At 40.3% G+C, this 18,079-nt stretch overlaps 1 protein-coding gene across 6 annotated transcripts in view; it reads right to left on the minus strand.

The window, feature by feature from the left end:
- Nucleotides 1-17,574, minus strand: part of ankrd26 (ankyrin repeat domain containing 26) — a 28,010-nt gene extending 10,436 nt beyond the window's left edge. For 3 of the 6 annotated variants that reach the window (XR_014699303.1, XM_084554387.1, XM_084554386.1), the window contains exons 1-21: nt 16,155-17,441; nt 15,003-15,117; nt 14,691-14,864; nt 14,284-14,390; nt 14,042-14,179; nt 13,639-13,796; nt 13,164-13,197; nt 13,012-13,081; nt 12,876-12,927; nt 12,590-12,786; nt 9,970-10,141; nt 7,423-7,484; nt 7,279-7,336; nt 5,642-5,709; nt 5,493-5,562; nt 5,367-5,411; nt 4,420-4,680; nt 4,212-4,316; nt 4,054-4,124; nt 1,132-1,304; nt 607-822 (exon numbers count right to left, since the gene is read on the minus strand). Coding sequence is in view for 5 of the 6 variants with exons in the window: in XM_084554387.1 (XP_084410513.1) it covers nt 607-822; nt 1,132-1,304; nt 4,054-4,124; nt 4,212-4,316; nt 4,420-4,680; nt 5,367-5,411; nt 5,493-5,562; nt 5,642-5,709; nt 7,279-7,336; nt 7,423-7,484; nt 9,970-10,141; nt 12,590-12,786; nt 12,876-12,927; nt 13,012-13,081; nt 13,164-13,197; nt 13,639-13,796; nt 14,042-14,179; nt 14,284-14,390; nt 14,691-14,864; nt 15,003-15,117; nt 16,155-16,357 (2,549 nt within the window). In the remaining variant the exon portion in view is untranslated. Of the gene's footprint in view, nt 1-606; nt 823-1,131; nt 1,305-4,053; nt 4,125-4,211; nt 4,317-4,419; nt 4,681-5,366; nt 5,412-5,492; nt 5,563-5,641; nt 5,710-7,278; nt 7,337-7,422; nt 7,485-9,969; nt 10,142-12,589; nt 12,787-12,875; nt 12,928-13,011; nt 13,082-13,163; nt 13,198-13,638; nt 13,797-14,041; nt 14,180-14,283; nt 14,391-14,690; nt 14,865-15,002; nt 15,118-16,154; nt 17,442-17,510 lie in introns of those variants that run through there. The other 3 variants (XM_084554383.1, XM_084554384.1, XM_084554385.1) reach the window with 3 other exon arrangements.
- Between the last annotated feature and the right edge of the window lie 505 nt (nt 17,575-18,079).

The raw sequence follows: 18,079 nt of genomic DNA on the forward strand, positions 1-18,079 counted from the left end.
AAACCAGACTTTTTTTTTTTTACTAGCATAGAGACTGTGATTTCCATTTCCTAGAGCGAATCTGTTCACATACGCGTGTCTTTCTGTGACTGTGTACAACTGACTATTTACACAGTATACACTCACCGGCCACTTCATTTGGTACAGTAGTGAAAACAAATGGATATACCAGTCTGGCTCTAAATCGCCTACATGACTGCTATAATGTCAGTTTATGTTGAAACAGCATAAATGGTACATGGCTTGTCGCAATGTCACATTTACACACTCGTTCAAACAAGTACACACACATTCACACATCTATGCCATGCATTTTGGAAGATGTAGATGGTGGTGCTGTTAAACTAGATTGAATTAATCGCGTTTCTGTTATGGAGCCTAGGCCACTGACTAAAATGTGGCTGTCGAAATAATGGAAACATGTCAGTACAACAACATACAATTCAACGGTACTACAAACCACAGACTCCAAAATGAAAACATTAGTGTACCTAATGATCTGGCAAGTGAGTGTATATTAACTTTGCTTTCAGTCCAAAATATGTTATTATTATTGTTAGTAACAGAAGTGAATTGATATACAAAAGTGGCATACTGCATATATACCTTCCTTCATCGTCCGACACTTCACTTAAACTGCTATCGTCAAACACAGAGAGTGGGTCTCCATTAACATGTGTGTTGGTCTGAGGGGCTCTGCAGTGTTGGGCCCCTCTGACCAGCTCCAGCTGTAAGGTCGCCTCTACAGCTTGCTTCTCTTGTTTGATGCTATTGCAGATCTGCTGGACTGGAAGATGCAACTGTACTGGAGCCCTGTTGGTGCTATGGAGAGCAATAAACCTGATAGTCAATGAGCTGTGACATCTACACATTGGAGCCTTTGGAGGCATTGCAGAAGGACCTCATTAATTGAAGTCAGCCAGAGAAAGTTCAGACTGGACTTTTTTCTGTTGAAGTGACTGGTACAATAAAGTGTACTCTAGAGGACAATTGTATATAGCGTCTGATGATATCTGATCTAATAAGAGCTTTTGTTTAGAAAATTGTTTTGAATTTGTAAGAGCACTAGATGACTTTTGCCAAAGATAACTGTCAGGGCCTATAAATGTCCAGAAGCAAGATAATGCATACCTCTCAGTGGCTGCAGGCTGCTGCTCCAGGTGAACTGCTTCAGTTTGACGTGATAGGCATCCTAACTCGGTCTCAGGTTTCTCAGTACCTTCTTCCAGTGCCGATCCACCAGTATCCCAGGAAGCACTTGATTTTTGGACCTCCACTGTAATCTTTGTCGCCTCCTTGCCAACCTGAAAAGACAAGGGCAAACATTTGATAAATGGAGCTGAGAGATTCATCCTTACTGAAACAGGTTGGGGCCAGCCTTTTAAGATGCATTTTGGATCAGGTACTTGTACGCTTTGTCATACATAATTTAGTGTCACCCCTCCCTTTGGAGACCTAACACCTTAGTGTTGTTACTCTATTTGACATTTTCAGTCAATCAAAAGGACGCACGATTCCATGCATTCCAGTGCTTGCTGTGGAATTCTAAGTAACTAAACTATGAAGCGCTCATTGATTTAAATCATTTGTGAATGTCCAAAACCTTGATAAGACAATATCCTAGTAGAGTTTTTCCCAAAAAGAAAAACCATTATCTACTTCCTTAGGAGCTCACACATACAGTTTTACTCTCAGTTTATACTGGATAGTGCTTGGAGTAAATTGCATTGTCTGATAATATATTTGATGTTAAGTGATCAAGTGTTTTGTGACTTGTAGCGTTAAATTACGCAGAAATATAATACATATCTTTTTGTTCAACAGAAACACCCACCCATACACTCAAAAGGCTGGCAATAATTCAATAACTGTTTTAGTCCGGTGGTTTTCAATCTTTTCAGAAATGCCTGAATGTGTAGAGATGAACTAGCACAGTAGTACAGCATGCATGAAAAGAGAAAAAACAAACAACAGAATAACATCAACTGACACATCATCACTGCACTTCTTTTCAGGGCAAAGAAGGCTATCAATTTGAAAACCTTCACACGGCATTACCTAGAAACAGAGTTTATACAACAGTACTTGTTCAATGTAAAGATACATGCGTAGTCCATGCATTATAAAAGATAGTTGACAACTATAGAAAACACAAGACTGTAGCTGCAAGTGAGTACTAAAGGCATCTTGGATGTTCAAATCTATGTTCTTTATAGACGTATGAAGGAACAATCAAGATCTAGCCTGGAAGCTAGCACAAACATCCCCCAGCCTCAAAATTTCTGTTGGTTTGGAGTAGCACTGTTGGAAGTTGATTTTCACTGGCAAAGATCTGCTGGGCCAATCACAATGTTTGGGCAGGCTTTATGCAGTGATGGACAGAAACATGGTTTAAACATGCCCCATGATGAAATACCAACACTGTGTTACCAGGCTATACAAGATAATGAAATGTAAAAATAAAACAAATGTTATAACATGGAACATGAACAGAAGGGAAAAAAAACGAGACCATGATGTACGACAAGTTGAGACGCTTTGAAACAACTAAGAAGGAAAATAAGTACATGAATGAAATGAGAAAAAGAGAAAGAGAGGCAATCTAGAACGGAGTACGAAGGACGGCCATCATCTACCTCTTTCTGGAGTTGGGCCCCGTCTCTCTCCAAATGGAGGAAGACAAACTTCAGCACCCCTACCTCAAGTTTAAACCTTTCCATGTCCTCTTCCAGCTCTTCATCAGAAACACCCGGAACAGATGCTGAACGTCTGCTTAGAGAGGGGAGCCGAGATATGGTGGACTCCACAAGATCTTCCTCTGAACTTGAATTGTTCTTCTCAGCTGCATTTAAATCAGCTGATGTGTCCTTCCAGATTAGCTCCCTGTGTTGTTTGGCCTCATCTTTTAACAATGAACTATGGTCATCAGCACATGTGGCTATGGCATGACCATCGGTCAAAGCTTCGGTAGTATGAGTTATACTGGTGAGTGGTGGTGAAGAAGACTTCAGATCATCATTAGTGAGTGCATCCGACTTCTGACGAATGCTGTTGTTTCTAGCAGGCTGCTCACAGTCTTGCGTCCTGTCCTCACAAAGGGAGTTGTCAGTTGACTCTGTAGCAGAGTCTTCCAGTCCGGACTCTCTCTGCTCAGGTATGGTGAGAAGAACAGCACTCCTTGCCCTGGCTGTAGGGCGGATAATGATTTCCCCTTCTTCTTCATCACTTGAATCTTCGTCTGCAGAGGTGGTTCCAGTTGTGGCCTGTTCTTCAGTGACATTTTCTGCAGCACATCTTGAATTGAACAGCTCTCCAAACCGCTCTTTTAATTCACCAGCAACATTCTTGAAGGTGGATTTCACCTCCCTTTTCTCCACCTCTACCCAGAGCTTCTCGTAACGTTTCTCCCATGGGACGTCAGCACACTTGTCAACTGTTTCCTCAGGACTGCACTGATCTCTAAACTCATCATTTCTTCTTCTGTCAGAGCTCACAAGGCCAGAGTTATATAGATCTGACTCACATCTATCTACTGCATCATCTTTCTCCTTTGATGGTGTGGGTGGACGAGGAAAAACAGAACAAACAAGACAAAAATGCAAAAACCAGGTTTTGACATAATACTGAAATAAAATGGAGGCATTTTAACACATTCCCATACGACTTCTTTTTGGAATTTTGAGAATCAAGAATATACATATGTGCAGTATTTACAAGAATGCTGTCTTTGATATGGTACCACTTACTTCGTCCCACAGAAATATGTCGTACAAATTTTCTGTAGTGCAAATGTAGCCCAATCCAATGCAAAGACAAGTATGATTTTGCGAAAGAGGTACCAATATAATGCATTTTTGCATGTTACTCTTTTGACATGGGACAGTGTAGGTTCGAGGGACTTGCAATGTCATAAATACATGTGCACATTTTCACAATAACATGAGTTAATTGTGAACTTTAATTTGCCTATTATTGAGAAAGTACGAGGGACTATGTTGTGTTGGACACAAAAATAAATCGTAGACTTTGTAAACAGGGAGGATATTTTCTCACCTTGTCCTGATGCTCTTCAAACTTTGTGCAATTTTCACTGTCTCTTGTCAATGGCGAAAGCTCAGGGGAACCTGAGAGGGGGAAAGAGAGTCATTAAACCAGAGCACATGACATGTGCACACAGAAAAGACCTGCTAAAAAAGACCAGTTCGCTTTACCTGGACCAACCGTCGCCAGAGGCTCAGCTGCATTCTGCAGCTGATTGTCAGTTTTAGTTATTTTGCTAGAAGATGAACTTATCTTGTCTGATTCCCAATCTGATTCTGCATAAGAACAAATCAAAGAAAGTAACGTCAAGAAGGGGCCTTCCAATGTACATACCCTGAAAAAACAAGAAAGGCTACGGAAGGTTTTGATTCACTTTACCTTCCTCACTCTCTGGTTTCTGAAGCACCATCTTCCTCGCACGTGGCTGAGGTTGGGGAACAGTTTGAGAGGGAGTGATGGGCTGTTTCTCTTCAGAGCTCCTCTCAGGTGTCAGCGGTGCAGAGGGAGTTGTGTCTTCTGCTTGCACCTTAACAGGAGAACTAGAGCATTCTGGGAACTCCTCATGCCCAGGGGAGGCCATTCTGCGGCCAGGCAGGGTTCTCTTACTGGCAGTACTGGCTGAGTCCCAGTCTGATGCATCTGGGCCATTAACACAAGAAGCTTTAGGTGAGTGAACAAAATATGACACTGTTGTTGCTGAGGGTATTAGGTGAGTTTACACTAGGATAACCCCTTCACCTCCACATATATACAACTCCATAAAAGAAGACATTAATGTACGGCAATGGAAAATATCTGGATAGGGTGCTACACTACTGTACTCTATAAAGTGAGGTCTTAAAGGAGATACTGCAGCTATCAGTCTATACAGTTCTACTTATCAGCTCAGCTGTGTATCCTTACTGACCTGCTTTTTGAGCTTCATATAGTTATAACAGAAATAAACAAGAGATAGAAAAGTCAGCATTGCCTGCAGAAAGGATGACTTTAATCAAAAGTGACAAAATACAGCAGCTTATAGGAACTTTTATGTTGCCAATCTTCATGTCATTAAAGAGAAGTATGTTAAGTGAGAAACCATCGCCAAATGATGTAACACAATTGTGCCAGAGTCTATGACACAGTGTTGAAAGTATTGCAATTTTAATTGATTTGCATTTCAAATCACAATTTATTGTGTTTAGCGACAGGATTACTGGCATCAGATGACCAACAACTGCCCTGTGATCACATATATAGATAGATAGATAGATATATAGATAGATAGATAGATAGAGAGACAGAAGATATTAAAACTAAGTGTAGAATCCATTATTTCATCTTACCTTCAAGATCGTCAACATCACCCAGACCAAGCTCTTCCATTAAGTCTGTTAAAGCAAAACAAATGCACGATGTTGAATACAAACAGTTCTTCTTCAAATAAACTTATTTAATTTTATTCTGTTTACCTGTCTTTTGGTCAATATCCCCTTCAAGTTTGCTCAAAACACTAAGTGGTTCCCATTTTGCTTTCTCGGTCTAGTAAAAACACATTGCCATTTGAGTCCAACACATCACAGTTAATTTAATCTTCTATGGCATAAGTGGCTGAACCTACCTCTTTCTGTATAGTGTCATCTTTATCATCATGGTTATCTCCATTATCATCATTACTGTTGATTCCAACTGAAAGAGACAAGACATGCTTGTTATGCAAAAGGTGTTTTGCAGGGGAAAAAAAATTACATTTTGACGCCGCTGGATGAGTTTGCCAGAACACTGTGAAAAGCATTCCCATGCAAATGAGCATATGGTTAATTTACTTAAACATATTGTACATGCTTAGGCATCAGAAATAAATTCAGATTCCCTGTACACATTTTACTGGAACTCATGTTCAGCATCAGCCAAGATGATTTTTTCTGAACCAAAACCTTTTAAAAACAAGCAAGCTAAGTAGAACCTGTAGTTGTTTCAAGAGATAGTTCACTCTAAAATCAAATATCCGTGTTTTTATTCTAGACTGTAGTGCTATTAATTCATCGAGATTGTTTCGGTGTGAGTTGCAGTCTGGAGATATCGGTCATAGAAATGAGAGATCATTACCTGGTTACTCAAAACAAACCTGTTAGAACTGCCGGACTTCAGAGCAGTTTCCTGTAGCAACTACTTTATATCTGCCTAACCACACCCAACTGAATCACTGCACAGAATGAAGCATTCGTCTATCCATGCCCAGAGGGTAAGGTTCGTGACAAGATGTAAACAAGATTGCTGTAAAGCTGTAAAGTTAGCTACATCTGTGGTGCTGGGTGAGCCAGCAGTATCAGTTAGAAGACTTACAAAGACGTACAAGGAAGACTTGCAGACTTACCTATCCTTCTCAACTGTACTTATTTGAACCTGAGTAGACAGATTGCAACAGATGGTGCTACCACTGAGGCTAACCCAGGGCAGCTGGCAATGACTGCTTCTCATCAGGGGAGACACATGCTTCCTTCTGAACAGTAATATGAATGTTCTTAGGTAGAAAGAAAACCATTCGTACATGAAACTACTCAATAAGCTTTGTGAATTTTCTTGAGTAAAGGGACCATAATTACGGAAATATACATTGCTTTTTCAAAATGCATTTTGGTGCTTTGAGCAACAGAGAAGGCAGAACTATCTTGCTGATATTTCCAGAAAAACTAGATGGATAAAAAGCACTACATACCAGAGTTATATAGATTTATATTTGATTTACTGGTGAACTCTCCCTTTAAGTTCCAAATGGGACAAATGGGGTTTGAGCAGGCAGGATGGAATAATGTATGCTGCATGCACTCTCTTATGGTGACCATGAAGTGATGATCAGGCCTCTGGTATGGTTAACATGCCGTTCCTCAAACCCATGAGTCAAGACATTCATACCCTCTCCCCTGCTGCCTCTTGGCCTGCCTACACTCCTCCGAGGCTCTAGCACTGCCATCCTATCGCATCCTTCCCCTCTTAAAAAAGAGGGAGTATAAAACAAGTCTACAAAAGAGATGTAACAAATTGTTGGAAAGGCTGTGAAATTATGTGGAACTGCACATTCTGGGTCATGTTTTGACAGCTTGAACCATTACTCATGAACAAAATTAATGCATGCACTAAAGTACAGTTTTCCGTGGTTATTAAATCACTCACTTTGCTTTGTGTTTACAGCATGAAATGGTGCCTGGAATGATTTGGCTGCTTTAAAAAACATAGGAATTTTTGAATTAGGCTTACTTTCTTTAATATCTTCTTTTTGTTCGGCAGTGGACATCGTGGATTTTTCGGAGTGGGACTGAAAAAGAGAAGCACGTCTCTGAGAGTTGTATGGAAAATAGCTGATCCCACCTGCATGGTATTCCAAAATGTGTCTTTGTGTACCTCGGAGTCCAATGAATCCTGCTCTTCCTCACCCTTCTCCAGGCCCAGTTCAGACAAGAAATCTTCCCAGGCAGAAAAAGATGTACACCGATTACCGTGATATGCAGTACTTGAACAGCAGAAGGCTGCAGCTTAATAACGGATGTCTTAGATAACAGTAACAGGAAAAATGTCACTTCCAGGAGCTAACGTTGTAGCTCAATTTATTCAGATTATACAGTGCCTTGCAAAAGTATTCAACCCCCTTGGCATTTTTCGTGTTTTGTTGCCTCACAACCTGGAATTAACATGGATTGTTTGAGGATTTGCATCATTTAATTTACAGAACATGCCCACAACTTTGAAGATGTTTTTTTTTTTTTTTTATTGTGAAGCTAACAACAAATAGGACAAAATAACAGAAAAAGTCAATGTGCATAACTATTCACCCCCCTAAAGTCAATACTTTGTAGAGCCACCTTTTGCGGCAATCACAGCTCCAAGTCGCTTTGGATAAGTCTCTATGAGCTTGCCACATCTTACCACTGGGATTTTTGCCCATTCCACTTTGCAAAACTGCTCCAGCTGCTTCAAGTTGGATGGTGTGCGCTTGTGAACAGCAATCTTTAAGTCTGACCACAGATTTTCTATTGGATTGAGGTCTGGGCTTTGACGAGGCCATTCCAACACATTTACATGTTTCCCCTTAAACCACTCAAGTGTTGCTTTAGCAGTGTGTTTGGGGTCATTGTCCTGCTGGAAGGTGAACCTCCGTCCTAGCCTCAAATCACGCACAGAGTGGTACAGGTTTTGCTTAAGAATATCCCTGTATTTAGCACCATCCATCTTTCCCTCAACTCTGACCAGTTTCCCAGTCCCGGCAGCTGAAAAACATCCCCACAGCATGATGCTGCCACCACCATGTTTCACTGTGGGGATGGTGTTCTTTGGGTGATGTGATGTGACGTTTTCTTTGATGGCCGAAAAGTTCAATTTTAGTCTCATCCGACCAGAGCACCTTCCTCCATACATTTTGGGAGTCTCCCACATGCCTTTTCGCAAACTCAAAACGTGCCATTTCGTTTTTTGCTGAAACTAATGGCTTTCTTCTGGCCACTCTGCCATAAAGCCCAACTCTATGGAGCGTACGGCTTATTGTCGTCCTATGTACAGATGCTCCAGTCTCTGCTGTGGAACTCTGCAGCTCCTCCAAGGTGACCTTAGGTCTCTGTGCTGCCTCTCTGACTAATGCCCTCCTTGCCCGGTCCGTGAGTTTTGGTGGGCGGCCGTCTCTTTGCAGGTGTGCTGTTGTGCCATGTTCTTTCCATCTGGTTATGATAGATTTGATGGTGCTCCTGGGGATCATCAAAGATTTGGATATTTTTTATAACCTAACCCTGACTTGAACTTCTCAACAACATTGTCCCTTACTTGTTTGGAGAGTTTCTTGGTCTTCATGGCAGGGTTTGGTTAGTGGTGCCTCTTGCTTAGGTGTTGCAGCCTCTGAGGCCTTTCAAAAAAGGTGTGTATGTGTACTGACAGATCATGTGACACTTAGACTGCACACAGGTGGACATCATTTCACTAATTATGTGACTTCTGAAGGTAATTGGTTCCACTAGAGCTTTTTATGGGCTTCATAACAAAGGGGGTGAATACATATGCAAATGCCAATTTTCTGTTTTTTATTTCTAAAAAATTGTTTTATGTATATAGTTTTCTCATTTCACTTCACAGACTTGGACTATTGTGTTCTGATCCATCACATACAATTCAGATTACAAAAACATTGAACTAAAGGCTGTAATGTAACAAAATAGGTAAAAAGCCAAGGGGGGTGAATACTTTTGCAAGGCACTGTAAGTAAGGTTGCAACATTATGATTCAAAAGACTTCTAGATTATTGCACCCTTAAAAACCTGATGATATTTGGATGATACTGTACATTTCCTACATTTAATGAAAGTGTTCTCATATGGGAAGAAAAATTTATTTGATTGTCTTCTTCTTCTACAACATGTGACGGCTCAATTTACTAAGTAGTTGTACAGAGTAATGTGAGTAGGAAACTATTAAGACACATCAATGTGCCATTAGACCATCAGTTTAATGCACATTCAGTCAACACCAAAAATAACACAGCATCTATTAATACTATTGGAAATGTCGTCATATCCAGAGTTGATTCAAATCATATAATGGTGGCTGTGTTCTACTTGTGTGCAGTGCCAATATCACTCCAGCAGGGGGCACAATTATTAACCTTAACAGTGAGGCTGTCATCTGTTCATATTTTCTTCATTAACTTTAAATTAAATGCCAGTGACTGTCAGTTTGCTGAGGATATGTGAACCTCAGATACTACTAGTTGCACACTGTTAAGTGGCGATGGAAGAAAATTAATGCTTGTATTTGGGGTCAGACATTTTAGCACAACTGTTAAAAGTCATGAAGGGGGATTTAGTATAGGACTGTTAAAATGCATTCATTTTCACTAGTGTACTTAATGAACTGGCAAGTGAGTGTATATTTCTGTGATAAACATCACGAGAAGGAACTGTCTTTTACCTCTTTTCTTATCTTTAGAGACATCTGTCTCAGGGACAGATGAAACGGCATCAAGGGATCCTCTTATCTCTTCAGGTTGATCACTCTCATCTGATATGTCTCCTTCGTCGTCCTCCTCATCTCGCTCCTCCTCTTTGTCATGGTCATCCTCATCTTCTGTGGAATCTTCTTTCTGTATATAAAAAAACAAAAATAATATCATAATCATGTACTTTAATACTTATTTTACTGAGTACGTGTGTCCACAAGCCACCTCTAATGACAAACCACTAGGCAAGGGATGATGATGATGAGGGTCTTGGCCAGGCTATCAAAGACCTATGCTATGAGTAGCTTCACTACATTACAGAAACTCTTACACTACAGCTAACAAGGTTCCGGTTTTACCTGAATGACAAGCTGTTCAGTGTCTCTTAGCTCTGGCCCTCTCATGCCTGGGTTCTCTGCCTCATCAGGTGAGTCTACGTCAACATCATCAATATCAGTCTGAGGTAACACTTCATCAGAACCATCTGAACCATTCGGCTGACCAGCAGTGGCATCATCTTTGGTGGATGGGCTTGAAAACATCTTTTCCCTTATTGGTTCTTCATCTGATAGCAGTCTTGTTTGGGTAACACTGAAACTTGTATTTTCAAGTGGGACATACGCAGTTAATCTAGCATTGTGTTCATCATCTGATTTGTCACTTTGACACAAGTCATCAGAATCCTCTCCCACATCCGTCATTTTTACTTTGGCGCTGGTGAAATCATATTGCAGCTTTTCATCCTTGCTGTCGGAGTCCACGCTTGACTCATCATCTTTGCTAGGACTGTGTTTCTTTATACCAACAAGCTTTTCTTTCTCCATCTTGATATCCTCTCCAGGCTCATCATTTTCATCCATAAAAGATTGAGGAACAACTTCGTCGTCTTCATCTTTCTCAGTGCCATCTATTTGAACTTCTTCCGCTTCCTTCTTACCATCAAAGTTTTCAGCTTCATCATCCTTCATGTCCATAGCTTTCTGCTTTACTGACTCATCACTTTCGTCTTCATCATCCCAACTATTATCTTTTTCTTCCCCTGAGTCTGACTGTCCTTTCTCATGTAACGACCCAACAGATTCATCATCATCATCTTCTTTGTCTAATATTTGGTTTCTGGTTGCGTTTTCATTCTCAGGTACTGGTGACACTGCAGTGGAAGGGTCATTTGAGTTCCTTTCAATACTTTCTTCATCTTCTTCGCCAGAGGATTCATGGTGCTGTCCAGCCTGATTTGCTGTTGTGACTTCATATTTAGTGATAGGGCTTGCATAATTTTGGACATTATTTTCAGAAGAATCCCAATCAGAATCTTCTACAGTTTCTCTACCAGGTCTGTTTTTGGTCAGAGGAGAGCTTGTTGAACATAGTTCTAAAAATGATTTATGCTCGTCTATAACTTGCTCAGGTGAGACACTTCTTGGAGATGGTGCCACTGGTGATAAAGAATCCCATGAGGTATCTTGGGGGTCATCATTTGGTGTCGGTAATGTGGTTTTTGAATGCAATGATGTTGCTTCTGGCAGCAGATCTGGTGCTTGAACATCGCTTTTGTGATCAGCAGCCCCACTGTTTTTCTCATTATCTCTGGGTATATCAATGTCACTGTCCTCTAATGAAGAGCCCCATGAGGACCTGCGTTTCTCTTCTTTTTTGTCACATCCAGCATCTTTATTGTCAGACAGACTGCCAGTATGTCCAATACCAACCTCAGATAATACATTGCTTTGATTAGCAAGCAAACTGCTGGGAATAAATTTCCCTGTTTGATTATCCTCCTCTTGATCACTGTCATTCCAGGGATCATCATTATCCCTTTCTTTCTCAAACTCTTCCTTCTTAATCTTGCTAGGTGAATGACTGTCCGGACAATGCTTGGAAGGCGTGAGGCATCCCGTTGAACCTTGGTTTGAAAGTATGTTTCGATCTAAAGACTTTAAACTCTCCTTCCCAAGGCTATCATCTTCATCGGAAAATTTTGATTCAACCCTAATGGCTGACACGACACAATCCCCCTCTATGTTTAAGGTTGCTGCCATTGCATAATTTGATGTTCCAGCTGGGGAGGTGAGATCAGTTTTTTGAGTCTCTGTTTTGTCTTTTTCTGAGGCATCTCCATGTATGCTTTGAGTATCAGTGCTGTCAACAATCTTAAGGGCACCATTAGGTTTTTGTGCATCTTCAAACTCAATGTTGGCCTTGACTGTAGCCACACAGTTGTCATTATCCTCTTCCACAGATCCATCCTCTTCTTCACTTTCCTCATTTTCATCATCATCATCCTCCTCCTCCTCCTCCTCATCCTCTTCCTCATCATCTTCATTGTCATCATCATCGTCATCATCATCATCATCGTCTTCTTCTTCTTCCTCCTCCTCATCCTCTTCTTCTTCCTCTTCTCCGTCTTCCTCCTCTGAGTCCTCTGTTGAGTTTCCTTCTTGAGAGTCTGACCTTGTTTTACTACTTGAAGGTTGTTCTGAGTGTTTGCTTTTCCCCTGCTCAGCGACACGCTCCACTTGTTTTAAACATTTAGAAAAAAAAAAGAGAAAGTTGTCACAGAAATTAAACAATGCTTCAACAGAAATATTTTACCTTTCTGTAGTTTGGAAGAGGGGTGGAAGCCATCTGGGGTGCTTTGGAAATGAAGGAAACAGGAGAAGGATCTACTGGGTGCTGAAGAGATTTGCGGGATGAGAAAGCCTTGGGGAGGGATGGGATACTCTGGACTCTATTTTCACTCTCTGGCTCAGATTCTGTACCGCTCAAGGAGGTGTCACGCAGTGCAGGAGCTACAGGGTAGGTAGGGATAAAAGATTACTTACTACAAACTATGGACAGGGCACTAAGGAGTGAAAACAGACTGAAAGATTATTGGTACCTTCTCCCTTTTTAGATGCAATCATTTTGCTTAGGTTTACTTTCAGTGGTTTCTGAAAATCAGACCAAGAAAAAGTGAAGGTCAGTATAAAAGTTACAAAAAACACATTACACAATGAAAAGTTAGTGGCACCAACCTTATCAGTTACAATCGATTCATCATCATCTTCTGATGAAGGCCATTCATCTGCAGCACTTTTTGAAACACTGAGGAATAAATAAGAATGTTTACAGCCAGGAAGTCAATTATAATGTAAATTGTGAACTGTAAGAACAAGATTTTGCTAACCGACTTAGTGACTCCGACTGAGAATTATCTTCATCTGCAAAAAAACACAGAACGTATTTTCAACTTAACCTCATCTGAATCCCTTTCAGCAAGGCACACAGCATATTTTACCCTTGCAACTATCAAACAGTGACATCTTCAGAGCTTCTGAATCTTAAATAGCAAAAGAGGAACGGTGCACAAAGCTCTATGATCTAAGCTGCAGGGAAATTTAAATTTCCTGAAAAGAAGAACAAAAGAATATCCATCCTTTGTGACTGTTAATGATCTTTATCTACAAGAAACTAATAATCTTTGAATGCTTTTGCTAATAAAGCATCTAAGCAAGGTAATACCTCCCCCTGCTTCATTTCCTCCATGCTCTAGATCCAGTCAAGAGGTTATGCATGAGGAATGAATAAAATAACCATTGTCAATAATGAATACACACAATAATAATTGTTTTCATTCACTATACATGATGAAAACTCCCTACCATCTTTGTCAGTGGCTGGTCCTCCCAACGAGAAGCCCGCTTCAATGTCCTGGGATGGACTGCCAAATATTTTCTTCTTCTTGTTGCTCGGACCTTGATGTGAGAGAGAGGCCCCATCGTTCCTCTGGGTACCGTGCTGAATGATCAAGAGAAAACTACTGCCAAAGAGACAAGACAGTCAAAATCCATCATGTGTTTCAGCTGATTTTGGGGATATAACTGTGCTGTGAGACTGTGCAGAGAACTACAAGAAAATCGGCATCAATTTAACTAAATAAAAATTCATCTCATTAAAATATCCTGTTTATGTGCTTTGATTGTTTTGTTTTTTCTACTTCTCCATAATCTAGGAAAGAGGAAATACCACTCTAGGAGCAGAACTGTAAAGAAAACCCCATCTTACGGATGATGCCCATTCATCACTGCATAGTCATCAGCCGACCATCCTTTGGAATCCTTTAGTGTGATATCTGCATCAAACTGCAAGAGCAGCCGCACCATATTGATTTGTCCATTGCTAGCAGCTATCATTAACGGGGACCTACAGGGGAAATTGATGAAAGCATCATAACCAACTGTAAATAATGATTAGGCAACATTGACATTATTTCACATTCTTAACAAGTGTGTTTATTTAAAACTAACCTTTGGTCTTGGTCCAAAAAATTCAGATCAGCAGTCTCCTTGAGGAGAAACTCGGCCATCTCAATATGATCCTCACGGACTGCTACAGTTAAAGGTGTGAAACCCTCCTAAAATGTAGGTCATAATAAAATAAAAGATTCTTGCTGTAGCGTTCATAAGAAATATCCAAACATAAGACATATAGACAATACATCTTTCTAAAATATTTGATAGAAGAACAGCAGAAGTGTCTAACTAAAATAACTAATAACTAATAATAATAATAATACTTATATATTGCCGTTTGTGCTATGCCTGGTGTTGGGTATGCCACACCCAAGACCCTACTGCCCAATAGTCTCACAAAATCCTGTGTGAAACATGCCACATAATACATTTTACCAAATATTGACAACTTCCAGTATCACCTTGTTTTGGGCGTTGATTTCAGCCCCATGCTGCAGCAGTAGCACGGCAGTGGAGATGGATGGGATGTTTGATGCTAAATGTAGGGCTGTATTGCCATTGATGTCCACCAGGTTAGGGTCAGCATGGTTTTCAAGCAGTATGCTCACACAGTGCTCATGCTGGCACTGCACCGCCTGTTACAGTGGAAAATTAACATATATTCAGGGACGAGTTCTGTATATTAACTATATATGAAGGAAAATAGCCACACACTGATGTTTTATATTCTATTAAGAATCACTTTGTTTTCGAGTGTCATCATCCAGGATTACCTTCATTAAGGCGGATCTGTTTTGATTGTCGCATAGGTTAAGTTTGGCTTTGCTCTCAACGAGGAATTGCACCACCTCAACATGGCCATTAGCACAGGCAATATGGAGTGCAGTTCTGTAACACAAAAGGAGAGAAATGTTCTCATTTAAACACTTCTAAAACACTGCACCGGAAAAATCAAACTTAGTTCTTACCTTTCCACTCCCTCCAACCACACAATTGTTTTCACTGTCAGATTATTTAATTTCAGAGCTTGCCATAACCTTGTGAAGCACAGCGTTTCCGAGCAAGGGTTCTTCTTTAATCATAACGTTTGTTATATTATAATGACTTAAAAGATGTTTTTTACCATTTGTAGTAGACTTATAATTAGCGCATTAAAAGGTGTTACTTTAAGTAATTATTCCATTAACTGTGTCAAAATTTGGGATTTCCAACTAGGAACAGCTTGCATGATAATGGATTTATTGGTACAACCAGTTCCAATAACAAAATGTAATTATATAAAAATTATTAATATAACTTCTCAAATGGACTGATAAATAACACCTCACAGAACATCAAATAGACCAGTTCAACTCCTATTATCAAATTATTACTATTGCTATTATTTTTCCCTATTAAAAGTCATCTTGTAAATTGGCTCAAGTGCTCCACTAACAGTGGACTTGAGTTGTTCGTGGTAATTAGATAGTACCTTGAAACTTAAGTAGAAAAGAAACAATGGGGTGTCATGTAGATTTGGCAGTTTAAATACAGGACACCATTTTTCACAACCCAGAAAATACATAAAATATTCCTTGCATAGTAAATCCAACAATGTACACAAAACTTGCTATAGTATAATATATGTATGGAACAGCAATAATACCTTTTATTGGTCTAAAAAATTAAATAGATCAATCTATGTGACTGCATTCCTCTGAGAAGGAACCATTTGGCCCATTACTTTAAAACAATATCTGTACAACAGAGTAGACTAGTAGTCTTAATATGTACAATGATAAAACTGTAAATTAAAGCCTCCAAAATAACAGTTTAAACACAGACATATTATCCAACTGTTCACATGGACAGCGTTTTTAAGGTGTTCTGTTAATATCAATTATTAGAGCAAACTAATAACTGAAAAGTTTTTCAATCCCACTTGCCTGTTCTCCTTGTCCAGTTGATTGATATCATTCTTCTTAGCTAGTTGCTTCAGCTTTGCCAGATCACCCACTGAGGCAGCCTTGTGAACCTTCCCAAGGTCCTTGTCTTTCAGTTCGTAGCCAACAGAAAGCACACTCCCATTGTCAGGGGTGCTGCTGGACGGGTGTTTCTTTTTCTTAGTGAAGCTGAATATCTTCTTCATTGTATATGGCAGCACAACATTGCTTTTGCACTGTCACTACCTGCAACTCATCCGGGGCTGAAGGATCACCACAGGCGACTGTCCCATCCCTGAAATAAGACGTACAAAGCGGATTAGAAGTCTATAAAAGCGTGCTGAGAGCACTTCGATGTCGCTTGCTGTAAGATATAACTAAGTACGACAAATGCTGTTCCTCACGCTGTGCTATAAGGTGAGGTGTCTTTTCAAGCACGACAGTGTAGTAACACATTGTGCATATCGGAAGGCAATAAGCATCACTATCTATCTACTATCTAATTACTTCAACGCAGAGTTAGGTGACAGCAAACCATAGCTGTCATGCTAACAGCAGCGTCTCGGTAATGCTAACTGAGCTACGTGTACCCTCATTTTCAAAACCATACCTTACGTCCTCTACAGCTTCAACGACAGCACATGCGCTTAGCAGAGCCCGTTAGCGTCCCATTAGTATGCTGATTCTGATGCGACTATTTTGGACAGGACCTGTCCTGATCAACGTTAGCTGAGGTTTATATGGCTGTAGCTAGCGTTCCAGCTTGTGGACTGTTGCTATGGTAACTGGCTGTGCAAATGATATGCGATAGAGCTTATCCGATTTCATAACATAACATGTTTTAATGCTATTACGTGAAATGCAATACCTCGTCGATTAACAGCATTTCAAAGGAAAAAAGTTTTAATAGTAATAACTACGGCTAACGTTATATTCAGGATTATTTGTTGCCTAGCAACATAATTTAGTTTGAGAAGTGCTGCGCCTCCCACGTCGTCACTTCACCAATGATGCAAACCGCCACATTTAAAATGAATGTGTAGGGGAACCGAGCTCAGCAGGGCTTACTGCTACAGATCGGAAACAGCAACGATCATTTGCAGCACTCTTTTCCGTTGAGTTACTGGTGCAGTTCCTTCAGTATGCGTGCAGGCGACTAACTTAAGTGCAGAAACGTTAACCTTGCTAACTCCGTGCTAATTAGCGAACGCAAAAATCATGCTTGAGATGGTTATTAGGTCACTTACAATGAAAACTTAAACATAAAAACAAATGAGATATGCCAGGGTATAATACGTCAATTCATGCGAGCTTGTGTGTAATTAATTCTAAGTGCTGTAAACTAACTCAAGCACTAACCTGTTGATTGTTAGAGTCAAATCACTTTCATCACAGGACTAGCTCAAAGCTAACGAACATAAACTCATAATAGCATGCTGGCTGTCGGGTCTTAGGGAACCAATCAGAGATGAGTTCGAGGTAACGGCAGCCTTAACTGGCCAATAGACGGCTTCAGTTTATGTTAAAGGTTGGTTGAAAAGCCACTAAGGAATGAAGTGCGATAGCAAATATTTACCACTTGGTGGGGACATTGGTTTTGAAACCCTGCGGTTGCCAACGACACAAGTTCCTTACGTTTTATTTTGATCAACCCAATACACTCTTTTGTGTTTAATTAGTAACTTAAAACGTGGGAAACATACACATATATGCGACATTAACCACCAAACAAAACTCCAGGGTACGTAAGGGCTATTTGATCAAGAAAGAGGCTGCTTCAGAAGTCCTGGCCTCCACATTCATCCAGTCTAAGATCAGCTGAGATGGTTTGGGATGAGTTGAACTGCAGAGTGAAGGCAACCAACAGCCAACATATACTCAACACCTCTAGGAACTTCTTCAAGACTGTTGGACCAGGGTGCAGGTGA

Source organism: Chelon labrosus (assembly GCF_963514085.1).
Source record: "Chelon labrosus genome assembly, chromosome: 11".
Classification (NCBI taxonomy): domain Eukaryota; kingdom Metazoa; phylum Chordata; class Actinopteri; order Mugiliformes; family Mugilidae; genus Chelon; species Chelon labrosus.